At 47.5% G+C, this 25,621-nt stretch overlaps 1 protein-coding gene across 3 annotated transcripts in view; it reads right to left on the bottom strand.

Annotated features, from left to right (window-relative positions):
* Window positions 1-25,621, bottom strand: part of LOC106572815 (protein kinase C zeta type) — a 189,546-nt gene that overhangs the window by 27,712 nt on the left and 136,213 nt on the right. For all 3 annotated transcript variants that reach the window (XM_014147311.3, XM_014147314.3, XM_014147316.3), the window contains one exon: window positions 25,493-25,582. In XM_014147311.3, coding sequence (XP_014002786.1) covers window positions 25,493-25,582 — 90 coding nt within the window. The remainder of the gene's footprint in view (window positions 1-25,492; window positions 25,583-25,621) is intronic.

The raw sequence follows: 25,621 nt of genomic DNA, 5'->3' as shown, positions 1-25,621 counted from the left end.
TCTGCATTCTGAACCACTCTCTGGGGCTACACTCTAGAACAGTCTGCATTCTGAACCACTCTCTGGTACTACACCCAGGAACAGTCTGCATTTTGAACCACTCTCTGGAACAGTCTGCATTCTGAACCACTCTCTGGTACTACACCCAGGAACAGTCTGCATTCTGAACCACTCTCTGGTACTACACTCTGGTACTACTCTCTGGAACAGTCTGCATTCTGAACCACTCTCTGGGGCTACACTCAGGAACAGTCTGCATTCTGAACCACTCTCTGGTACTACACTCTGGAACAGTCTGCATTCTGAACCACTCTCTGGGGCTACACTCTGGAACAGTCTGCATTCTGAACGACTCTCTGGTACTACACTCAGGAACAGTCTGCATTCTGAACCACTCTGGGGTGTTACACTCTAGAACAGTCTGCATTCTTAACCACTCTCTGGTACTACACTCTGGAACAGTCTGCATTCTGAACCACTCTCTGGGGCTAAACTGGAACAGTCTGCATTCTGAACCACTCTCTGGGGCTACACTCTGGAACAGTCTGCATTCTGAACCACTCTCTGGTTCTACACTCTGGAACAGTCTGCATTCTGAACCACTCTCTGGGGCTACACTCTGGAACAGTCTGCATTCTGAACCACTCTCTGGTACTACACCCAGGAACAGTCTGCATTCTGAACCACTCTCTGGAGCTACACTCTGGAACAGTCTGCATTCTGAACCACTCTCTGGTACTACACTCTGGAACAGTCTGCATTCTGAACCACTCTCTGTGCTACACTCTGGAACAGTCTGCATTCTGAACCACTCTCTGGTACTACACTCTGGAACAGTCTGCATTCTGAACCACTCTCTGGGGCTACACTCTGGAACAGTCTGCATTCTGAACCACTCTCTGGTACTACACTCAGGAACAGTCTGCATTCTGAACCACTCTGGGGTGTTACACTCTAGAACAGTCTGCATTCTGAACCACTCTCTGGTACTACACTCTGGTACAGTCTGCATTCTGAACCACTCTCTGGGGCTAAACTGGAACAGTCTGCATTCTGAACCACTCTCTGGTGCTACACTCTGGAACAGTCTGCATTCTGAACCACTCTCTGGGGCTACACTTTGGAACAGTCTGCATTCTGAACCACTCTCTGGTACTACACTCTGGAACAGTCTGCATTCTGAACCACTCTCTGGTACAACACCCAGGAACAGTCTGCATTCTGAACCACTCTCTGGCACTACACCCTGGATCAGTCTGTATTCTGAACCCCTCTCTGGGGCTAAACTGGAACAGTCTGCATTCTGAACCACTCTCTGGCACTACACCCTGGATCAGTCTGCATTCTGAACCCCTCTCTGGGGATAAACTGGAACAGTCTGCATTCTGAACCACTCTCTGGTGCTACACTCTGGAACAGTCTGCATTCTGAACCACTCTCTGGTGCTACACTCTGGAACAGTCTGCATTCTAAAACCACTCTCTGGGGCTACACTCTGGAACAGTCTGCATTCTGAACCACTCTCTGGTACTACACCCAGGAACAGTCTGCATTCTGAACCACTCTCTGGTGCTACACTCTGGAACAGTCTGCATTCTGAACCACTCTCTGGTACTACACTCTGGAACAGTCTGCATTCTGAACCACTCTCTGTGCTACACTCTGGAACAGTCTGCATTCTGAACCACTCTCTGGTACTACACTCTGGAACAGTCTGCATTCTGAACCACTCTCTGGTACTACACTCTGGAACAGTCTGCATTCTGAACGACTCTCTGGTACTACACTCAGGAACAGTCTGCATTCTGAACCACTCTGGGGTGTTACACTCTAGAACAGTCTGCATTCTTAACCACTCTCTGGTACTACACTCTGGAACAGTCTGCATTCTGAACCACTCTCTGGGGCTAAACTGGAACAGTCTGCATTCTGAACCACTCTCTGGGGCTACACTCTGGAACAGTCTGCATTCTGAACCACTCTCTGGTTCTACACTCTGGAACAGTCTGCATTCTGAACCACTCTCTGGGGCTACACTCTGGAACAGTCTGCATTCTGAACCACTCTCTGGTACTACACCCAGGAACAGTCTGCATTCTGAACCACTCTCTGGAGCTACACTCTGGAACAGTCTGCATTCTGAACCACTCTCTGGTACTACACTCTGGAACAGTCTGCATTCTGAACCACTCTCTGTGCTACACTCTGGAACAGTCTGCATTCTGAACCACTCTCTGGTACTACACTCTGGAACAGTCTGCATTCTGAACCACTCTCTGGGGCTACACTCTGGAACAGTCTGCATTCTGAACCACTCTCTGGTACTACACTCAGGAACAGTCTGCATTCTGAACCACTCTGGGGTGTTACACTCTAGAACAGTCTGCATTCTGAACCACTCTCTGGTACTACACTCTGGTACAGTCTGCATTCTGAACCACTCTCTGGGGCTAAACTGGAACAGTCTGCATTCTGAACCACTCTCTGGTGCTACACTCTGGAACAGTCTGCATTCTGAACCACTCTCTGGGGCTACACTTTGGAACAGTCTGCATTCTGAACCACTCTCTGGTACTACACTCTGGAACAGTCTGCATTCTGAACCACTCTCTGGTACAACACCCAGGAACAGTCTGCATTCTGAACCACTCTCTGGCACTACACCCTGGATCAGTCTGTATTCTGAACCCCTCTCTGGGGCTAAACTGGAACAGTCTGCATTCTGAACCACTCTCTGGTACTACACAAAGAAACAGTATGCATTCTGAACCACTCTCTGGCACTACACCCTGGATCAGTCTGCATTCTGAACCCCTCTCTGGGGATAAACTGGAACAGTCTGCATTCTGAACCACTCTCTGGTGCTACACTCTGGAACAGTCTGCATTCTGAACCACTCTCTGGTGCTACACTCTGGAACAGTCTGCATTCTAAAACCACTCTCTGGGGCTACACTCTGGAACAGTCTGCATTCTGAACCACTCTCTGGTACTACACCCAGGAACAGTCTGCATTCTGAACCACTCTCTGGTGCTACACTCTGGAACAGTCTGCATTCTGAACCACTCTCTGGTACTACACTCTGGAACAGTCTGCATTCTGAACCACTCTCTGTGCTACACTCTGGAACAGTCTGCATTCTGAACCACTCTCTGGTACTACACTCTGGAACAGTCTGCATTCTGAACCACTCTCTGGGGCTACACTCTGGAACAGTCTGCATTCTGAACCACTCTCTGGTACTACACTCAGGAACAGTCTGCATTCTGAACCACTCTGGGGTGTTACACTCTAGAACAGTCTGCATTCTGAACCACTCTCTGGTACTACACTCTGGTACAGTCTGCATTCTGAACCACTCTCTGGGGCTAAACTGGAACAGTCTGCATTCTGAACCACTCTCTGGTGCTACACTCTGGAACAGTCTGCATTCTGAACCACTCTCTGGGGCTACACTCTGGAACAGTCTGCATTCTGAACCACTCTCTGGTACTACACCCAGGAACAGTCTGCATTCTGAACCACTCTCTGGTGCTACACTCTGGAACAGTCTGCATTCTGAACCACTCTCTGGTACTACACCCAGGAACAGTCTGCATTCTGAACCACTCTCTGGTGCTACACTCTGGAACAGTCTGCATTCTGAACCACTCTCTGGTACTACACTCTGGAACAGTCTGCATTCTGAACCACTCTCTGGTACAACAAACAGGAACAGTCTGCATTCTGAACCACTCTCTGGCACTACACCCTGGATCAGTCTGTATTCTGAACCCCTCTCTGGGGCTAAACTGGAACAGTCTGCATTCTGAACCACTCTCTGGTACTACACAAAGAAACAGTCTGCATTCTGAACCACTCTCTGGCAATACACCCTGGATCAGTCTGCATTCTGAACCCCTCTCTGGGGATAAACTGGAACAGTCTGCATTCTGAACCACTCTCTGGTGCTACACTCTGGATCAGTCTGCATTCTGAACCACTCTCTGGTGCTACACTCTGGAACAGTCTGTATTCTGAACCACTCTCAGTCGCTACACTCTTGAACAGTCTGCATTCTGAACCACACTCTGGTGCTACGCTCTGGATCAGTCTGCATTCTGAACTACTCTCTGGTGCTACACTCTGGAACAGTCTGCATTCTGAACCACTCTCTGGTGCTACACTCTGGAACAGTCTGCATTCTGAACCACTCTCTGGTGCTACACTCTGGAACAGTTTGCATTCTGAACCACTCTCTGGTGCTACACTCTGGAACAGTCTGCATTCTGAACCACTCTCTCTGTGCTACACTCTGGTACAGTCTGCATTCTGAACCACTCTCTGTGGCTAAACTGGAACAGTCTGCATTCTGAACCACTCTCTGGTACTACACAAAGAAACAGTCTGCATTCTGAACCACTCTCTGGCACTACACCCTGGATCAGTCTGCATTCTGAACCCCTCTCTGGGGATAAACTGGAACAGTCTGCATTCTGAACCACTCTCTGGTACTACACCCAGGAACAGTCTGCATTCTGAACCACTCTCTGGTGCTACACTCTGGAACAGTCTGCATTCTGAACCACTCTCTGGTACTACACTCTGAAACAGTCTGCATTCTGAACCACTCTCTGTGCTACACTCTGGAACAGTCTGCATTCTGAACCACTCTCTGGTACTACACTCTGGAACAGTCTGCATTCTGAACCACTCTCTGGGGCTACACTCTGGAACAGTCTGCATTCTGAACCACTCTCTGGTACTACACTCAGGAACAGTCTGCATTCTGAACCACTCTGGGGTGTTACACTCTAGAACAGTCTGCATTCTGAACCACTCTCTGGTACTACACTCTGGTACAGTCTGCATTCTGAACCACTCTCTGGGGCTAAACTGGAACAGTCTGCATTCTGAACCACTCTCTGGTGCTACACTCTGGAACAGTCTGCATTCTGAACCACTCTCTGGGGCTACACTCTGGAACAGTCTGCATTCTGAACCACTCTCTGGTACTACACCCAGGAACAGTCTGCATTCTGAACCACTCTCTGGCACTACACCCTGGATCAGTCCTTATTCTGAACCCCTCTCTGGGGCTAAACTGGAACAGTCTGCATTCTGAACCACTCTCTGGTACTACACAAAGAAACAGTCTGCATTCTGAACCACTCTCTGGCACTACACCCTGGATCAGTCTGCATTCTGAACCCCTCTCTGGGGATAAACTGGAACAGTCTGCATTCTGAACCACTCTCTGGTGCTACACTCTGGATCAGTCTGCATTCTGAACCACTCTCTGGTGCTACACTCTGGAACAGTCTGTATTCTGAACCACTCTCAGTCGCTACACTCTTGAACAGTCTGCATTCTGAACCACACTCTGGTGCTACACTCTGGAACAGTTTGCATTCTGAACCACTCTCTGGTGCTACACTCTGGAACAGTCTGCATTCTGAACCACTCTCTCTGTGCTACACTCTGGTACAGTCTGCATTCTGAACCACTCTCTGTGGCTAAACTGGAACAGTCTGCATTCTGAACCACTCTCTGGTACTACACAAAGAAACAGTCTGCATTCTGAACCACTCTCTGGCACTATACCCTGGATCAGTCTGCATTCTGAACCCCTCTCTGGGGATAAACTGGAACAGTCTGCATTCTGAACCACTCTCTGGTGCTACACTCTGGAACAGTCTGCATTCTGAGCTACACTCTGGATCAGTCTGCATTCTGAACCACTCTCTGGTGCTACACTCTGGAACAGTCTGTATTCTGAACCACTCTCAGTCGCTACACTCTTGAACAGTCTGCATTCTGAACCACTCTCTGGTGCTACGCTCTGGATCAGTCTGCATTCTGAACTACTCTCTGGTGCTACACTCTGGAACAGTCTGCATTCTGAACCACTCTCTGGTGCTACACTCTGGAACAGTCTGCATTCTGAACCATTCTCTGGTGCTACACTCTTCAACAGTCTGCATTCTGAACCACTCTCTGGTGCTACACTCTAGAACAGTCTGCATTCTGAACCACTCTCTGGTGCTACACTCTGGAACAGTCTGCATTCTGAACCACTCTCTCTGTGCTACACTCTGGAACAGTCTGCATTTTGAACCACTCTCTCTGTGCTACACTCTGGAACAGTCTGCATTCTGAACCACTCTCTCTGTGCTACACTCTGGAACAGTCTGTATTCTGAACCACTCTCAGTCGCTACACTCTTGAACAGTCTGCATTCTGAACCACTCTCTGGTGCTACGCTCTGGATCAGTCTGCATTCTGAACTACTCTCTGGTGCTACACTCTGGAACAGTCTGCATTCTGAACCACTCTCTGGTGCTACACTCTGGAACAGTCTGCATTCTGAACCATTCTCTGGTGCTACACTCTTCAACAGTCTGCATTCTGAACCACTCTCTGGTGCTACACTCTAGAACAGTCTGCATTCTGAACCACTCTCTGGTGCTACACTCTGGAACAGTCTGCATTCTGAACCACTCTCTCTGTGCTACACTCTGGAACAGTCTGCATTTTGAACCACTCTCTCTGTGCTACACTCTGGAACAGTCTGCATTCTGAACCACTCTCTGGTGCTACACTCTGGAACAGTCTGCATTCTGAACCACTCTCTGGTGCTACACTCTGGAACAGTTTGCATTCTGAACCACTCTCTGGTGCTACACTCTGGAACAGTCTGCATTCTGAACCACTCTCTCTGTGCTACACTCTGGTACAGTCTGCATTCTGAACCACTCTCTGTGGCTAAACTGGAACAGTCTGCATTCTGAACCACTCTCTGGTACTACACAAAGAAACAGTCTGCATTCTGAACCACTCTCTGGCACTACACCCTGGATCAGTCTGCATTCTGAACCCCTCTCTGGGGATAAACTGGAACAGTCTGCATTCTGAACCACTCTCTGGTACTACACCCAGGAACAGTCTGCATTCTGAACCACTCTCTGGTGCTACACTCTGGAACAGTCTGCATTCTGAACCACTCTCTGGTACTACACTCTGGAACAGTCTGCATTCTGAACCACTCTCTGTGCTACACTCTGGAACAGTCTGCATTCTGAACCACTCTCTGGTACTACACTCTGGAACAGTCTGCATTCTGAACCACTCTCTGGGGCTACACTCTGGAACAGTCTGCATTCTGAACCACTCTCTGGTACTACACTCAGGAACAGTCTGCATTCTGAACCACTCTGGGGTGTTACACTCTAGAACAGTCTGCATTCTGAACCACTCTCTGGTACTACACTCTGGTACAGTCTGCATTCTGAACCACTCTCTGGGGCTAAACTGGAACAGTCTGCATTCTGAACCACTCTCTGGTGCTACACTCTGGAACAGTCTGCATTCTGAACCACTCTCTGGGGCTACACTCTGGAACAGTCTGCATTCTGAACCACTCTCTGGTACTACACCCAGGAACAGTCTGCATTCTGAACCACTCTCTGGCACTACACCCTGGATCAGTCCTTATTCTGAACCCCTCTCTGGGGCTAAACTGGAACAGTCTGCATTCTGAACCACTCTCTGGTACTACACAAAGAAACAGTCTGCATTCTGAACCACTCTCTGGCACTACACCCTGGATCAGTCTGCATTCTGAACCCCTCTCTGGGGATAAACTGGAACAGTCTGCATTCTGAACCACTCTCTGGTGCTACACTCTGGATCAGTCTGCATTCTGAACCACTCTCTGGTGCTACACTCTGGAACAGTCTGTATTCTGAACCACTCTCAGTCGCTACACTCTTGAACAGTCTGCATTCTGAACCACACTCTGGTGCTACACTCTGGAACAGTTTGCATTCTGAACCACTCTCTGGTGCTACACTCTGGAACAGTCTGCATTCTGAACCACTCTCTCTGTGCTACACTCTGGTACAGTCTGCATTCTGAACCACTCTCTGTGGCTAAACTGGAACAGTCTGCATTCTGAACCACTCTCTGGTACTACACAAAGAAACAGTCTGCATTCTGAACCACTCTCTGGCACTACACCCTAGATCAGTCTGCATTCTGAACCCCTCTCTGGGGATAAACTGGAACAGTCTGCATTCTGAACCACTCTCTGGTGCTACACTCTGGAACAGTCTGCATTCTGAGCTACACTCTGGATCAGTCTGCATTCTGAACCACTCTCTGGTGCTACACTCTGGAACAGTCTGTATTCTGAACCACTCTCAGTCGCTACACTCTTGAACAGTCTGCATTCTGAACCACTCTCTGGTGCTACGCTCTGGATCAGTCTGCATTCTGAACTACTCTCTGGTGCTACACTCTGGAACAGTCTGCATTCTGAACCACTCTCTGGTGCTACACTCTGGAACAGTCTGCATTCTGAACCATTCTCTGGTGCTACACTCTTCAACAGTCTGCATTCCGAACCACTCTCTGGTGCTACACTCTAGAACAGTCTGCATTCTGAACCACTCTCTGGTGCTACACTCTGGAACAGTCTGCATTCTGAACCACTCTCTCTGTGCTACACTCTGGAACAGTCTGCATTTTGAACCACTCTCTCTGTGCTACACTCTGGAACAGTCTGCATTCTGAACCACTCTCTCTGTGCTACACTCTGGAAAAGTCTGCATTCTGAACCACTCTCTGGTGCTACACTCTGGAACAGTCTGCATTCTGAACCACTCTCTGGTGCTACACTCTGGAACAGTCTGCATTCTGAACCACTCTCTGGTGCTACACTCTAGAACAGTCTGCATTCTGAACCACTCTCTGGTGCTACACTCTGGAACAGTCTGCATTCTGAACCACTCTCTCTGTGCTACACTCTGGTACAGTCTGCATTCTGAACCACTCTCTGTGGCTAAACTGGAACAGTCTGCATTCTGAACCACTCTCTGGTACTACACAAAGAAACAGTCTGCATTCTGAACCACTCTCTGGCACTACACCCTGGATCAGTCTGCATTCTGAACCCCTCTCTGGGGATAAACTGGAACAGTCTGCATTCTGAACCACTCTCTGGTGCTACACTCTGGAACAGTCTGCATTCTGAGCTACACTCTGGATCAGTCTGCATTCTGAACCACTCTCTGGTGCTACACTCTGGAACAGTCTGCATTCTGAACCACTCTCTGGTGCTACACTCTGGAACAGTCTGCATTTTGAACCACTCTCTCTGTGCTACACTCTGGAACAGTCTGCATTCTGAACCACTCTCTCTGTGCTACACTCTGGAACAGTCTGCATTCTGAACCACTCTCTGGTACTACACCGAGGAACAGTCTGCATTCTGAACGACTCTCTGGCACTACACCCTGGATCAGTCTGCATTCTGAACCCCTCTCTGGGGCTAAACTGGAACAGTCTGCATTCTGAACCACTCTCTGGGGCTAAACTGGAACAGTCTGCATTCTGAACCACTCTCTGGGGCTAAACTGGAACAGTCTGCATTCTGAACAACTCTCTGGAACAGTCTGCATTCTGAACCACTCTCTGGTGCTACACTCTAGAACAGTCTGCATTCTGAACCACTCTCAGGTGCTACACTCTGGAACAGTCTGCATTCTGAACCACTCTCTCTGTGCTACACTCTGGAACAGTCTGCATTTTGAACCACTCTCTCTGTGCTACACTCTGGAACAGTCTGCATTCTGAACCACTCTCTCTGTGCTACACTCTGGAACAGTCTGCATTCTGAACCACTCGCTGGTACTACACCCAGGAACAGTCTGCATTCTGAACCACTCTCTGGCATTACACCCTGGATCAGTCTGCATTCTGAACCCCTCTCTGGGGCTAAACTGGAATAGTCTGCATTCTGAACCACTCTCTGGTGCTACACTCTGGAACAGTCTGCATTCTGAACCACTCTCTGGTGCTACGCTCTGGATCAGTCTGCATTCTGAACCACTCTCTGTCGCTAAACTCTTGAACAGTCTGCATTCTGAACCACTCTCTGGTGCTACACTGGAACAGTCTGCATTCTGAACCACTCTCTGGGGCTAAACTGGAACAGTCTGCATTCTGAACCACTCTCTGGTACTACACTCTGGATCAGTCTGCATTCTGAACCACTCTCTGGTACTACACTCTGGATCAGTCTGTATTCTAAACCACTCTCTGGTACTACACTCAGGAACAGTCTGCATTCTGAACCACTCTCTGGGGCTAAACTGGAACAGTCTGCATTCTGAACCACTCTCTGGGGCTAAACTGGAACAGTCTGCATTCTGAACCACTCTCTGGTGCTACACTCTGGAACAGTCTGCATTCTGAACCACTCTCTGGGAGTACACTCTGGAACAGTCTGCATTCTGAACCACTCTCTGGTACTACACCCAGGAACAGTCTTCATTCTGAACCACTCTCTGGTGCTACACTCTGGAACAGTCTGCATTCTGAACCACTCTCTGGTACTACACCCAGGAACAGTCTGCATTCTGAACCACTCTCTGTGCTACACTCTGGAACAGTCTGCATTCTGAACCACTCTCTGGTACTACACTCAGGAACAGTCTGCATTCTGAACCACTCTCTGGCACTACACCCTGGATCAGTCTGCATTCTGAACCGCTCTCTGGGGCTAAACTGGAACAGTCTGCATTCTGAACCACTCTCTGGGGCTAAACTGGAACAGTCTGCATTCTGAACCACTCTCTGGGGCTAAACTGGAACAGTCTGCATTCTGAACCACTCTCTGGTGCTACACTCTGGAACAGTCTGCATCCTGAACCACTCTCTGGGGCACACTCTGGAACAGTCTGCATTCTGAACCACTCTCTGGTACTACACCCAGGAACAGTCTGCATTCTGAACCACTCTCTGGTGCTACACTCTGGAACAGTCTGCATTCTGAACCACTCTCTGGTACTACACCCAGGAACAGTCTGCATTCTGAACCACTCTCTGTACTACACTCTGGAACAGTCTGCATTCTGTACCACTCTCTGGTACTACACTCTGGTACTACACTCTGGAATAGTCTGCATTCTGAACCACTCTCTGGGGCTACACTCAGGAACAGTCTGCATTCTGAACCACTCTCTGGTACTACACTCTGGAACAGTCTGCATTCTGAACCACTCTCTGGGGCTACACTCTGGAACAGTCTGCATTCTGAACCACTCTCTGGTACTACACTCAGGAGCAGTCTGCATTCTGAACCACTCTGGGGTGTTACACTCTAGAACAGTCTGCATTCTGAACCACTCTCTGGTACTACACCCAGGAACAGTCTGCATTCTGAACCACTCTCTAGTGCTACACTCTGGAACAGTCTGCATTCTGAACCACTCTCTGGTACTACACTCTGGAACAGTCTGCATTCTGAACCACTCTCTGTGCTACACTCTGGAACAGTCTGCATTCTGAACCACTCTCTGGTACTACACTCTGGAACAGTCTGCATTCTGAACCACTCTCTGGGGCTACACTCTGGAACAGTCTGCATTCTGAACCACTCTCTGGTACTACACTCAGGAACAGTCTGCATTCTGAACCACTCTGGGGTGTTACACTCTAGAACAGTCTGCATTCTGAACCACTCTCTGGTACTACACTCTGGTACAGTCTGCATTCTGAACCACTCTCTGGGGCTAAACTGGAACAGTCTGCATTCTGAACCACTCTCTGGTGCTACACTCTGGAACAGTCTGCATTCTGAACCACTCTCAGGGGCTACACTCTGGAACAGTCTGCATTCTGAACCACTCTCTGGTACTACACCCAGGAACAGTCTGCATTCTGAACCACTCTCTGGTGCTACACTCTGGAACAGTCTGCATTCTGAACCACTCTCTGGTACTACACCCAGGAACAGTCTGCATTCTGAACCACTCTCTGGTGCTACAATCTGGAACAGTCTGCATTCTGAACCACTCTCTGGTACTACACCCAGGAACAGTCTGCATTCTGAACCACTCTCTGGTGCTACACTCTGGAACAGTCTGCATTCTGAACCACTCTCTGGGGCTACACTCTAGAACAGTCTGCATTCTGAACCACTCTCTGGTACTACACCCAGGAACAGTCTGCATTTTGAACCACTCTCTGGAACAGTCTGCATTCTGAACCACTCTCTGGTACTACACCCAGGAACAGTCTGCATTCTGAACCACTCTCTGGTACTACACTCTGGTACTACTCTCTGGAACAGTCTGCATTCTGAACCACTCTCTGGGGCTACACTCAGGAACAGTCTGCATTCTGAACCACTCTCTGGTACTACACTCTGGAACAGTCTGCATTCTGAACCACTCTCTGGGGCTACACTCTTGAACAGTCTGCATTCTGAACGACTCTCTGGTACTACACTCAGGAACAGTCTGCATTCTGAACCACTCTGGGGTGTTACACTCTAGAACAGTCTGCATTCTTAACCACTCTCTGGTACTACACTCTGGAACAGTCTGCATTCTGAACCACTCTCTGGGGCTAAACTGGAACAGTCTGCATTCTGAACCACTCTCTGGGGCTAAACTGGAACAGTCTGCATTCTGAACCACTCTCTGGGGCTACACTCTGGAACAGTCTGCATTCTGAACCACTCTCTGGTACTACACCCAGGAACAGTCTGCATTCTGAACCACTCTCTGGTGCTACACTCTGGAACAGTCTGCATTCTGAACCACTCTCTGGTACTACACTCTGGAACAGTCTGCATTCTGAACAACTCTCTGTGCTACACTCTGGAACAGTCTGCATTCTGAACCACTCTCTGGTTCTACACTCTGGAACAGTCTGCATTCTGAACCACTCTCTGGGGCTACACTCTGGAACAGTCTGCATTCTGAACCACTCTCTGGTACTACACTCAGGAACAGTCTGCATTCTGAACCACTCTGGGATGTTACACTCTAGAACAGTCTGCATTCTGAACCACTCTCTGGTACTACACTCTGGTACAGTCTGCATTCTGAACCACTCTCTGGGGCTAAACTGGAACAGTCTGCATTCTGAACCACTCTCTGGTGCTACACTCTGGAACAGTCTGCATTCTGAACCACTCTCTGGGGCTACACTCTGGAACAGTCTGCATTCTGAACCACTCTCTGGTACTACACTCTGGAACAGTCTGCATTCTGAACCACTCCCTGGTACAACACCCAGGAACAGTCTGCATTCTGAACCACTCTCTGGCACTACACCCTGGATCAGTCTGTATTCTGAACCCCTCTCTGGGGCTAACTGGAACAGTCTGCATTCTGAACCACTCTCTGGTACTACACAAAGAAACAGTATGCTTTCTGAACCACTCTCTGGCATTACACCCTGGATCATTCTGCATTCTGAACCACTCTCTGGTACTACACTCTGGAACAGTCTGCATTCTGAACCACTCTCTGTGCTACACTCTGGAACAGTCTGCATTCTGAACCACTCTCTGGGGCTACACTCTGGAACAGTCTGCATTCTGAACCACTCTCTGGTACTACACTCAGGAACAGTCTGCATTCTGAACCACTCTGGGGTGTTACACTCTAGAACAGTCTGCATTCTGAACCACTCTCTGGTACTACACTCTGGTACAGTCTGCATTCTGAACCACTCTCTGGGGCTAAACTGGAACAGTCTGCATTCTGAACCACTCTCTGGTGCTACACTCTGGAACAGTCTGCATTCTGAACCACTCTCAGGGGCTACACTCTGGAACAGTCTGCATTCTGAACCACTCTCTGGTACTACACCCAGGAACAGTCTGCATTCTGAACCACTCTCTGGTGCTACACTCTGGAACAGTCTGCATTCTGAACCACTCTCTGGTACTACACCCAGGAACAGTCTGCATTCTGAACCACTCTCTGGTGCTACAATCTGGAACAGTCTGCATTCTGAACCACTCTCTGGTACTACACTCAGGAACAGTCTGCATTCTGAACCACTCTCTGGTGCTACACTCTGGAACAGTCTGCATTCTGAACCACTCTCTGGGGCTACACTCTAGAACAGTCTGCATTCTGAACCACTCTCTGGTACTACACCCAGGAACAGTCTGCATTTTGAACCACTCTCTGGAACAGTCTGCATTCTGAACCACTCTCTGGTACTACACCCAGGAACAGTCTGCATTCTGAACCACTCTCTGGTACTACACTCTGGTACTACTCTCTGGAACAGTCTGCATTCTGAACCACTCTCTGGGGCTACACTCAGGAACAGTCTGCATTCTGAACCACTCTCTGGTACTACACTCTGGAACAGTCTGCATTCTGAACCACTCTCTGGGGCTACACTCTTGAACAGTCTGCATTCTGAACGACTCTCTGGTACTACACTCAGGAACAGTCTGCATTCTGAACCACTCTGGGGTGTTACACTCTAGAACAGTCTGCATTCTTAACCACTCTCTGGTACTACACTCTGGAACAGTCTGCATTCTGAACCACTCTCTGGGGCTAAACTGGAACAGTCTGCATTCTGAACCACTCTCTGGGGCTAAACTGGAACAGTCTGCATTCTGAACCACTCTCTGGGGCTACACTCTGGAACAGTCTGCATTCTGAACCACTCTCTGGTACTACACCCAGGAACAGTCTGCATTCTGAACCACTCTCTGGTGCTACACTCTGGAACAGTCTGCATTCTGAACCACTCTCTGGTACTACACTCTGGAACAGTCTGCATTCTGAACAACTCTCTGTGCTACACTCTGGAACAGTCTGCATTCTGAACCACTCTCTGGTTCTACACTCTGGAACAGTCTGCATTCTGAACCACTCTCTGGGGCTACACTCTGGAACAGTCTGCATTCTGAACCACTCTCTGGTACTACACTCAGGAACAGTCTGCATTCTGAACCACTCTGGGATGTTACACTCTAGAACAGTCTGCATTCTGAACCACTCTCTGGTACTACACTCTGGTACAGTCTGCATTCTGAACCACTCTCTGGGGCTAAACTGGAACAGTCTGCATTCTGAACCACTCTCTGGTGCTACACTCTGGAACAGTCTGCATTCTGAACCACTCTCTGGGGCTACACTCTGGAACAGTCTGCATTCTGAACCACTCTCTGGTACTACACTCTGGAACAGTCTGCATTCTGAACCACTCTCTGGTACAACACCCAGGAACAGTCTGCATTCTGAACCACTCTCTGGCACTACACCCTGGATCAGTCTGTATTCTGAACCCCTCTCTGGGGTAACTGGAACAGTCTGCATTCTGAACCACTCTCTGGTACTACACAAAGAAACAGTATGCTTTCTGAACCACTCTCTGGCATTACACCCTGGATCATTCTGCATTCTGAACCCCTCTCTGGGGATAAACTGGAACAGTCTGCATTCTGAACCACTCTCTGGTGCTACACTCTGGAACAGTCTGCATTCTGAACCACTCTCTGGTGCTACACTCTGGAACAGTCTGCATTCTAAAACCACTCTCTGGGGCTACACTCTGGAACATTCTGCATTCTGAACCACTCTCTGGTACTACACCCAGGAACAGTCTGCATTCTGAACCACTCTCTGGTGCTACACTCTGGAACAGTCTGCATTCTGAACCACTCTCTGGTACTACACTCTGGAACAGTCTGCATTCTGAACCACTCTCTGTGCTACACTCTGGAACAGTCTGCATTCTGAACCACTCTCTGGTACTACACTCTGGAACAGTCTGCATTCTGAACCACTCTCTGGGGCTACACTCTGGAACAGTCTGCATTCTGAACCACTCTCTGGTACTACACTCAGGAACAGTCTGCATTCTGAACCACTCTGGGGTGTTACACTCTAGAACAGTCTGCATTCTGAACCACTCTCTGGTACTACACTCTGGTACAGTCTGCATTCTGAACCACTCTCTGGGGCTAAACTGGAACAGTCTGCATTCTGAACCACTCTCTGGTGCTACACTCTGGAACAGTCTGCATTCTGAACCACTCTCTGGGGCTACACTCTGGAACAGTCTGCATTCTGAACCACTCTCTGGTGCTACACCCAGGAACAGTCTGCATTCTGAACCACTCTCTGGTGCTACACTCTGGAACAGTCTGCATTCTGAACCACTCTCTGGTACTACACTCTGGAACAGTCTGCATTCTGAACCACTCTCTGGTACAACAAACAGGAACAGTCTGCATTCTGAACCACTCTCTGGCACTACACCCTGGATCAGTCTGTATTCTGAACCCCTCTCTGGGGCTAAACTGGAACAGTCTGCATTCTGAACCACTCTCTGGTACTACACAAAGAAACAGTCTGCATTCTGAACCACTCTCTGGCACTACACCCTGGATCAGTCTGCATTCTGAACCCCTCTCTGGGGATAAACTGGAACAGTCTGCATTCTGAACCACTCTCTGGTGCTACACTCGGGATCAGTCTGCATTCTGAACCCCTCTCTGGTGCTACACTCTGGAACAGTCTGTATTCTGAACCACTCTCAGTCGCTACACTCTTGAACAGTCTGCATTCTGAACCACACTCTGGTGCTACGCTCTGGATCAGTCTGCAATCTGAACTACTCTCTGGTGCTACACTCTGGAACAGTCTGCATTCTGAACCACTCTATGGTGCTACACTCTGGAACAGTCTGCATTCTGAACCACTCTCTGGTGCTACACTCTGGAACAGTTTGCATTCTGAACCACTCTCTGGTGCTACACTCTGGAACAGTCTGCATTCTGAACCACTCTCTCTGTGCTACACTCTGGTACAGTCTGCATTCTGAACCACTCTCTGTGGCTAAACTGGAACAGTCTGCATTCTGAACCACTCTCTGGTACTACACAAAGAAACAGTCTGCATTCTGAACCACTCTCTGGCACTACACCCTGGATCAGTCTGCATTCTGAACCCCTCTCTGGGGATAAACTGGAACAGTCTGCATTCTGAACCACTCTCTGGTGCTACACTCTGGAACAGTCTGCATTCTGAGCTACACTCTGGATCAGTCTGCATTCTGAACCACTCTCTGGTGCTACACTCTGGAACAGTCTGTATTCTGAACCACTCTCAGTCGCTACACTCTTGAACAGTCTGCATTCTGAACCACTCTCTGGTGCTATGCTCTGGATCAGTCTGCATTCTGAACTACTCTCTGGTGCTACACTCTGGAACAGTCTGCATTCTGAACCATTCTCTGGTGCTACACTCTTCAACAGTCTGCATTCTGAACCACTCTCTGGTGCTACACTGGAACAGTCTGCATTCTGAACCACTCTCTGGGGCTAAATTGGAACAGTCTGCATTCTGAACCACTCTCTGGTACTACACTCTGGATCAGTCTGCATTCTGAACCACTCTCTGGTACTACACTCAGGAACAGTCTGTATTCTGAACCACTCTCTGGCACTACACCCTGGATCAGTCTGCATTCTGAACCCCTCTCTGGGGCTAAACTGGAACAGTCTGCATTCTGAACCACTCTCTGGGGCTAAACTGGAACAGTCTGCATTCTGAACCACTCTCTGGGGCTAAACTGGAACAGTCTGCATTCTGAACCACTCTCTGGTGCTACACCCAGGAACAGTCTGCATTCTGAACCACTCTCTGTGCTACACTCTGGAACAGTCTGCATTCTGAACCACTCTCTGGTACTACACTCTGGAACAGTCTGCATTCTGAACCACTCTCTGGTACTACACTCAGGAACAGTCTGCATTCTGAACCAGTCTGGGGTGTTACACTCTAGAACAGTCTGCATTCTGAACCACTCTCTGGTACTACACTCTGGAACAGTCTGCATTCTGAACCAGTCTGGGGTGTTACACTCTAGAACACTCTGCATTCTTAACCACTGTCTGGTACTACACTCCAGAACAGTCTGCATTCTGAACCACTCTCTGGGGCTAAACTGGAACAGTCTGCATTCTGAACCACTCTCTGGGGCTAAACTGGAACAGTCTGCATTCTGAACCACTCTCTGGTGCTACACTCTGGAACAGTCTGCATTCTGAACCACTCTCTGGGGCTACACTCTGGAACAGTCTGCATTCTGAACCACTCTCTGGTACTACACCCAGGAACAGTCTGCATTCTGAACCACTCTCTGGTGCTACACTCTGGAACAGTCTGCATTCTGAACCACTCTCTGGTACTACACCCAGGAACAGTCTGCATTCTGAACCACTCTCTGGTGCTACACTCTGGAACAGTCTGCATTCTGAACCACTCTCTGGGGCTACACTCTGGAACAGTCTGCATTCTGAACCACTCTCTGGTACTACACCCAGGAACAGTCTGCATTCTGAACCACTCTCTGTGGCTAAACTGGAACAGTCTGCATTCTGAACCACTCTCTGGTACTACACAAAGAAACAGTCTGCATTCTGAACCACTCTCTGGCACTACACCCTGGATCAGTCTGCATTCTGAACCCCTCTCTGGGGATAAACTGGAACAGTCTGCATTCTGAACCACTCTCTGGTGCTACACTCTGGAACAGTCTGCATTCTGAGCTACACTCTGGATCAGTCTGCATTCTGAACCACTCTCTGGTGCTACACTCTGGAACAGTCTGTATTCTGAACCACTCTCAGTCGCTACACTCTTGAACAGTCTGCATTCTGAACCACTCTCTGGTGCTATGCTCTGGATCAGTCTGCATTCTGAACTACTCTCTGGTGCTACACTCTGGAACAGTCTGCATTCTGAACCATTCTCTGGTGCTACACTCTTCAACAGTCTGCATTCTGAACCACTCTCTGGTGCTACACTGGAACAGTCTGCATTCTGAACCACTCTCTGGGGCTAAATTGGAACAGTCTGCATTCTGAACCACTCTCTGGTACTACACTCTGGATCAGTCTGCATTCTGAACCACTCTCTGGTACTACACTCAGGAACAGTCTGTATTCTGAACCACTCTCTGGCACTACACCCTGGATCAGTCTGCATTCTGAACCCCTCTCTGGGGCTAAACTGGAACAGTCTGCATTCTGAACCACTCTCTGGGGCTAAACTGGAACAGTCTGCATTCTGAACCACTCTCTGGGGCTAAACTGGAACAGTCTGCATTCTGAACCACTCTCTGGTGCTACACCCAGGAACAGTCTGCATTCTGAACCACTCTCTGTGCTACACTCTGGAACAGTCTGCATTCTGAACCACTCTCTGGTACTACACTCTGGAACAGTCTGCATTCTGAACCACTCTCTGGTACTACACTCAGGAACAGTCTGCATTCTGAACCAGTCTGGGGTGTTACACTCTAGAACAGTCTGCATTCTGAACCACTCTCTGGTACTACACTCTGGAACAGTCTGCATTCTGAACCAGTCTGGGGTGTTACACTCTAGAACACTCTGCATTCTTAACCACTGTCTGGTACTACACTCCAGAACAGTCTGCATTCTGAACCACTCTCTGGGGCTAAACTGGAACAGTCTGCATTCTGAACCACTCTCTGGGGCTAAACTGGAACAGTCTGCATTCTGAACCACTCTCTGGTGCTACACTCTGGAACAGTCTGCATTCTGAACCACTCTCTGGGGCTACACTCTGGAACAGTCTGCATTCTGAACCACTCTCTGGTACTACACCCAGGAACAGTCTGCATTCTGAACCACTCTCTGGTGCTACACTCTGGAACAGTCTGCATTCTGAACCACTCTCTGGTACTACACCCAGGAACAGTCTGCATTCTGAACCACTCTCTGGTGCTACACTCTGGAACAGTCTGCATTCTGAACCACTCTCTGGGGCTACACTCTGGAACAGTCTGCATTCTGAACCACTCTCTGGTACTACACCCAGGAACAGTCTGCATTCTGAACCACTCTCTGGAACAGTCTGCATTCTGAACCACTCTCTGGTACTACACCCAGGAACAGTCTGCATTCTGAACCACTCTCTGGTACTACACTCTGGTACTACACTCTGGAACAGTCTGCATTCTGAACCACTCTCTGGGGCTACACTCAGGAACAGTCTGCATTCTGAACCACTCTCTGGTACTACACTCTGGAACAGTCTGCATTCTGAACCACTCTCTGGTACTACACTCTGGAACAGTCTGCATTCTTAACCAGTCTGGGGTGTTACACTCTAGAACAGTCTGCATTCTGAACCACTCTCTGGTACTACACTCTGGAACAGTCTGCATTCTGAACCAGTCTGGGGTGTTACACTCTAGAACAGTCTGCATTCTGAACCACTCTCTGGTACTACACTCTGGAACAGTCTGAATTCTGAACCACTCTGGGGTGTTACACTCTAGAACAGTCTGCATTCTGAATCACTCTCTGGTACTACACTCTGGAACAGTCTGAATTCTGAACCACTCTGGGGTGTTACACTCTAGAACAGTCTGCATTCTGAACCACTCTCTGGTACTACACTCTAGAACGGTCTGCATTCTGAACCACTCTCTGGTACTACACTCTGGAACAGTTTGCATTCTGAACCACTCTCTGGTGCTACACTCTGGAACAGTCTGGAATCTTGTTTCTAGATGGCAACATGTGACGGCAAACGCTCAGACACTATTGTGACTGAAGAACATGTCTGACGCCTCAACAACTGAAACAACAAAAAAAGCATCAAGTTGACAGCTGCCTCGCTCATTGGCAGGAAGGTGTTGTTTAAAACATACTCAAAAAATAAAAGAGCATGAGGTAAATGATATTCAAAGGTGTCACTGCTTCAGAGGGAATGCCAGCGCTCCCTTAGGAGCCTGTGTTGTGATTCATATTAATATGGTTAAACAACAGCAGTCAAAAAGCTGTGCTGAGCCGGGAGTTCTGTCAGGGCCCGAGACAGCTAGGTTTCTTGCGGCGTGTACGAATTCTACACCTTCAACTCCCAGCGGCCACTGAGGCACACCACGGTATGCAGTCACAGCTTCAACAAGCTTTTTACCATGGAGGTTTCACAGGGGTTGGTGAAAATATCAAAGTGGTCAAATTTCCCAAGCTTTCCCTTTGTCAAGGCTCATTACTGATGTCATGTCAAGGTTCATTACTGACACTGAGAAATAGTTTTTTCTCTTTTATGTTGAGACTCCCTCTCCAAGTTCCCCAAAAGTTAAACATTAATACAAAGCCTGAGGCGTTGCCTTCGATTACCGGTCATCTTCTACGCTATTTAGCTTAATGTGATTCGGAGAGTGCTTCTGTATCATCACACTTTTAACACAGTTAATTTACATTGCATGCAGTTATCAAAATTCTGCATGACAAATCTGATATTTTGACGTGTTGGGAAATCATTTATTAAAGGATAAGTTCAGTATTTTAGACAAAAGAAGTCTGTAAACTAGGGTTGGGTGTGATCCTGATGTTCCTACCATCATACTTCTAAAGTTTCTAAAGCCATGACATCATTTTCTGGAATTTTCCAACCTGTTTAAAGGCACAGTCAACTTAGTGTATGTAAACTTCTGACCCACTGGAATTGTGATACAGTGAATTACAAGTGAAATAATCTGTCTGTAAACAATTGTTGGAAAAATTGCTTGTGTCATGCACAAAGTAGATGTCCTAACCAACTTGCCAAAACTATAGTGTGTTAACGAGAAATTTGTGGAGTGGTTGAAGAATTAGTTTTAATGACTCCAACCTAAGTGTATGTAAACTTCTGACTTCAACTGTAGCTAGCAAGTTAGCAAACCAAAAGCATAGTTGGAGCCCTGACCTGGATATCATTTATTTCTTATAGTTATACTTACCTTATGAGCAGTGGCATAGCACGTTCGCTGGGGAGCACCCAACCCCCCCATCCACCCAAATAAAATCGAATGAAAATCATACCTTCTGTATTCAGAAATACCCCGGTATAAACGCTATTAAAGGTATATCACCAAAGCCTACTATGGGCCAAGAGAGGCTTACCCACGGCTTTGTATCTTTGACATCATTATTTTGGGGCATGAACGTTGTGTTCCACTGTAGACTTTAGTCTATGTAGTGAAGAGAAATCACGTCAGGGTATCTGTCTGTCTGTCTTGACCAGTTATCTAATCACTGCCTCTAATCATCTTGCAGGGGGTTATGATGCTCCACTGTATCTCTGGTAAGAGTCACGATGCTGCAGCTGGTTACTGAGATCTGATCCTCCCACAGGATAGGCTGGCAGCGTCGCCTCTGACGTCACAGTGCTCAGCTTGGCACTGAGCAGGGACACTTATGTTATGGACATGGGCTGCACTTCATTCCATTAAGATGTTCCCTCCCATCTACCCATAAGGCAATCCACCTTTGCAGAATGTATCTGATTGGTCTTAGCAGTTGATGTTATTCTTCAATAACACAGACCTCAAAACAAATCACGTGGAGAAAAATATATTTATTCAAAGAGAACAAATCATAGTTTTTATGCTGGAAAGTAGATGGTCAAAGTTTATTCTTCCCTGTCCTCAATGTTTTCCCCACTGAACAAAGAGACAATATGTCATTTATACCCAAGCCTAGCCTGTAGCTGACCAATTAGAATTTCTTGCAGTAAAATTGGGCCAATGGCCAAATACCAAGTATTCCGTTTCAGGATCAATGTATAGACAATTTGGACCAATGAGAACTTGCCACATGTAACTATGAGTCCCAGACTGGAACCCCTACACAGATTCTAAACAGATGTTGAACTGAAAAACAACTATTTCCATTGATTGTTAATTCCCTCTTGACCTTTAGTCCTCTGCGTTGTGTATTTATCTTAGAATATTCTTACAATGGCTGGTCATAGTCAGGAGGTAGAAGTGACAAAACCAGCGGACAAAACATGTTACAGTGATGCCATTATGACATCTTTTATATGCTTGGTCAGGTTGTTTTTACTGTTTGTATAAAGACGTTTTGTCAAAGTTTTTTTAGAAACTCAAAAAATATGTCTTTATCTGGTTGTAATCTGATAACAACTAGAAGATAACGTCTTTCCTATGATGTCTTGGTTTCGTCTAAACATGATCGTAACAGAGACCAGTTGGCTATAAATCTAGTTCTACTACTTTTCCTGAGAATGATTTTTTTAACATAATAATACCCATTGTTACAGAGTCTTAAACATGACCTCGTGAGATGCTGTTGACTAACAGTGAACCGTAATATCTAAACGGTGAACCGTTTAGATATTCTAGCACATCGTCCCCCCCCCCATTTTAGGGAATCCCCCCCCCCAAAAAAACACTTATTTTCACAATTTGTTTTCACTTTTTGTGTATTAAAGTAGTCAAACGTTTAGTATTTGGTCCCATATTCCTTGAACGCAATGATTACATCAAGCTTGTGACTCTACAAACTCATTTGAAGTTTGTTTTGGTTGTGTTTCAGTTTATTTTGTGCCTAATAGAAATTAATGGTATATAATGTATTGTCTCATTTTTATTGTAAATAAGTATAGAATATGTTTTTAAACATGTCTACATTAATGTGTATGCTACTATGATTACGGATACTCTTGAATGAATCGTGAATAATGATGAGTGAGAAAGTTACAGAGGGTCAAAGATCATACCCCCAAGGCATGCTAACCTCTCACCATTACCAATAACACGGGAGGTTAGCATTTTATATCATACCCCCAAGGCATGCTAACCTCTCACCATTACCAATAACAGGAGAGGTTAGCATTTTATATCACACCCCCAAGACATGCTAACCTCTCACCATTACCAATAACAGGAGAGGTTAGCATTTTATATCATACCCCCAAGACATGCTAACCTCTCACCATTACCAATAACAGGGGAGGTTAGCATTTTATATCACACCCCCAAGACATGCTAACCTCTCACCATTACCAATAACAGGAGAGGTTAGCATTTTATATCATACCCCCAAGACATGCTAACCTCTCACCATTACCAATAACAGGGGAGGTTAGCATTTTTCAGGCTAAATTATATTTATGCATCTGTAACTTTGAAAATGCACTCAAATTAAAGCTGACCGTCTGTACTTTAACCTCATAGTCATTGTATGATTTCCAATCCTAAGTGCTGGAGTACAGAGCCAAAACAACAACAAAGGTGTCCCTGTCCTAATACATTTTGTACCTCACTGTAATTACTGAAGACATACGGAAACCGCTAAACATTAAACAACCTCCCCTCAACACACACACAGAGTTTCTGTTCAACGGTGCATGCTGGTCATTTAGAATGAACTTTGTGGTGGTGCTACAAAGAGGAAGCAGTCAATGTGTTCTACACAGCAGTGGTCTAACACCCTGTTTCTCTGAGTGTTCCATTCACTTAGCTCCCTAAGGGGCCCTGGCTAACTACTTAACTAGTTAATACACTAATTACATTGGGCTGATTTCTGAGGGAAATGACTTGGAAGGAATCTGACGGGAAACTTCCTAGTTGTCGAAGTTAACAAAGTCAGGCCATCGAAAATGCCTTGAGCTGAAACTAACCATTAGGAATAAGAGTAAATATCGTTTCAACCGCTCAATAACTATACTGAACAAAAATATAAACGCAACATGCAACAATTTCAACGATTTGACTGAGTTACAGTTTACTGAGAAATCAGTCAATTTAAATAAATAAATTAAGCCCTAATCTATGGATTTCACATGACTGGGCAGGGGTGCAGCCATGGGTGGGCCTGAGAGGGCATAGGCCCCCCCCCCTAGTTAGGCCCAGATGTGGAGGTCCTGGGCTGGCGCAGTTACACGTGGCCTGCGGTTGTGAGGCCGATTGGACGTACTGCCAAATTCTCTAAAACGATGTTGGAAGCGGCTTACGGTAGATAAATGAACATTACATTCTCTGGCAACAGCTCTGGTGAACATTCCTGCAGTCAGCATGCAAATATCTTTGCTACCGTTTTCATGAGATATTGCTGATGTAAAGGATAGTGTACCCATCATTCTAGCATCATTGTAGCATCATTGCAGCATGACGTAATGCAAAATAGACATAATGGGAATCAAAGTAACATGATGACCGTCTGACCGACCAAGATGGGTTCCCACAGGTGATACTGACCGACCAAGATGGGTTCCCACGGGTAATACTGACCGACCAAGATGGGTTCCCACAGGTGATACTGACCGACCAAGATGGGTTCCCACGGGTAATACTGACCGACCAAGATGGGTTCCCACGGGTGATACTGACCGACCAAGATGGGTTCCCACAGGTGATACTGACCGACCAAGATGGGTTCCCACGGGTAATACTGACCGACCAAGATGGGTTCCCACGGGTAATACTGACCGACCAAGATGGGTTCCCACGGGTGATACTGACCGACCAAGATGGGTTCCCACGGGTAATACTGACCGACCAAGATGGGTTCCCACAGGTGAAACTGACCGATCAAGATGGGTTCCCACGGGTGATACTGACCGACCAAGATGGGTTCCCACGGGTAATACTGACCGACCAAGATGGGTTCCCACGGGTGATACTGACCGACCAAGATGGGTTCCCACAGGTGAAACTGACCGATCAAGATGGGTTCCCACGGGTGATACTGACCGATCAAGATGGGTTCCCACGGGTGATACTGACCGATCAAGATGGGTTCCCACGGGTGATACTGACCGATCAAGATGGGTTCCCACAGGTGATACTGACCAATCAACATGGGTTTATTCACATTTATTCCTCTACACTGTTTAAGTGGATATGATTGGAGGCTTACCTGGTCCCAGTCTATACTGCGGAAAAACGTGTGCGACTTGATGTCAGCGAAGCCCGTTTGGACCTGGCAACCCAGACGCTCTTTGGGGTCCTGTTAGGTGGAGAGAAATTAGTAGAATCAAGAGTTTGT

Source organism: Salmo salar, chromosome 15 (genome assembly GCF_965601325.2).
Source record: "Salmo salar chromosome 15, fSalSal1, whole genome shotgun sequence".
In the NCBI taxonomy this organism is placed as follows: domain Eukaryota; kingdom Metazoa; phylum Chordata; class Actinopteri; order Salmoniformes; family Salmonidae; genus Salmo; species Salmo salar.
This window is presented reverse-complemented; position numbering and strand designations above follow the sequence as displayed.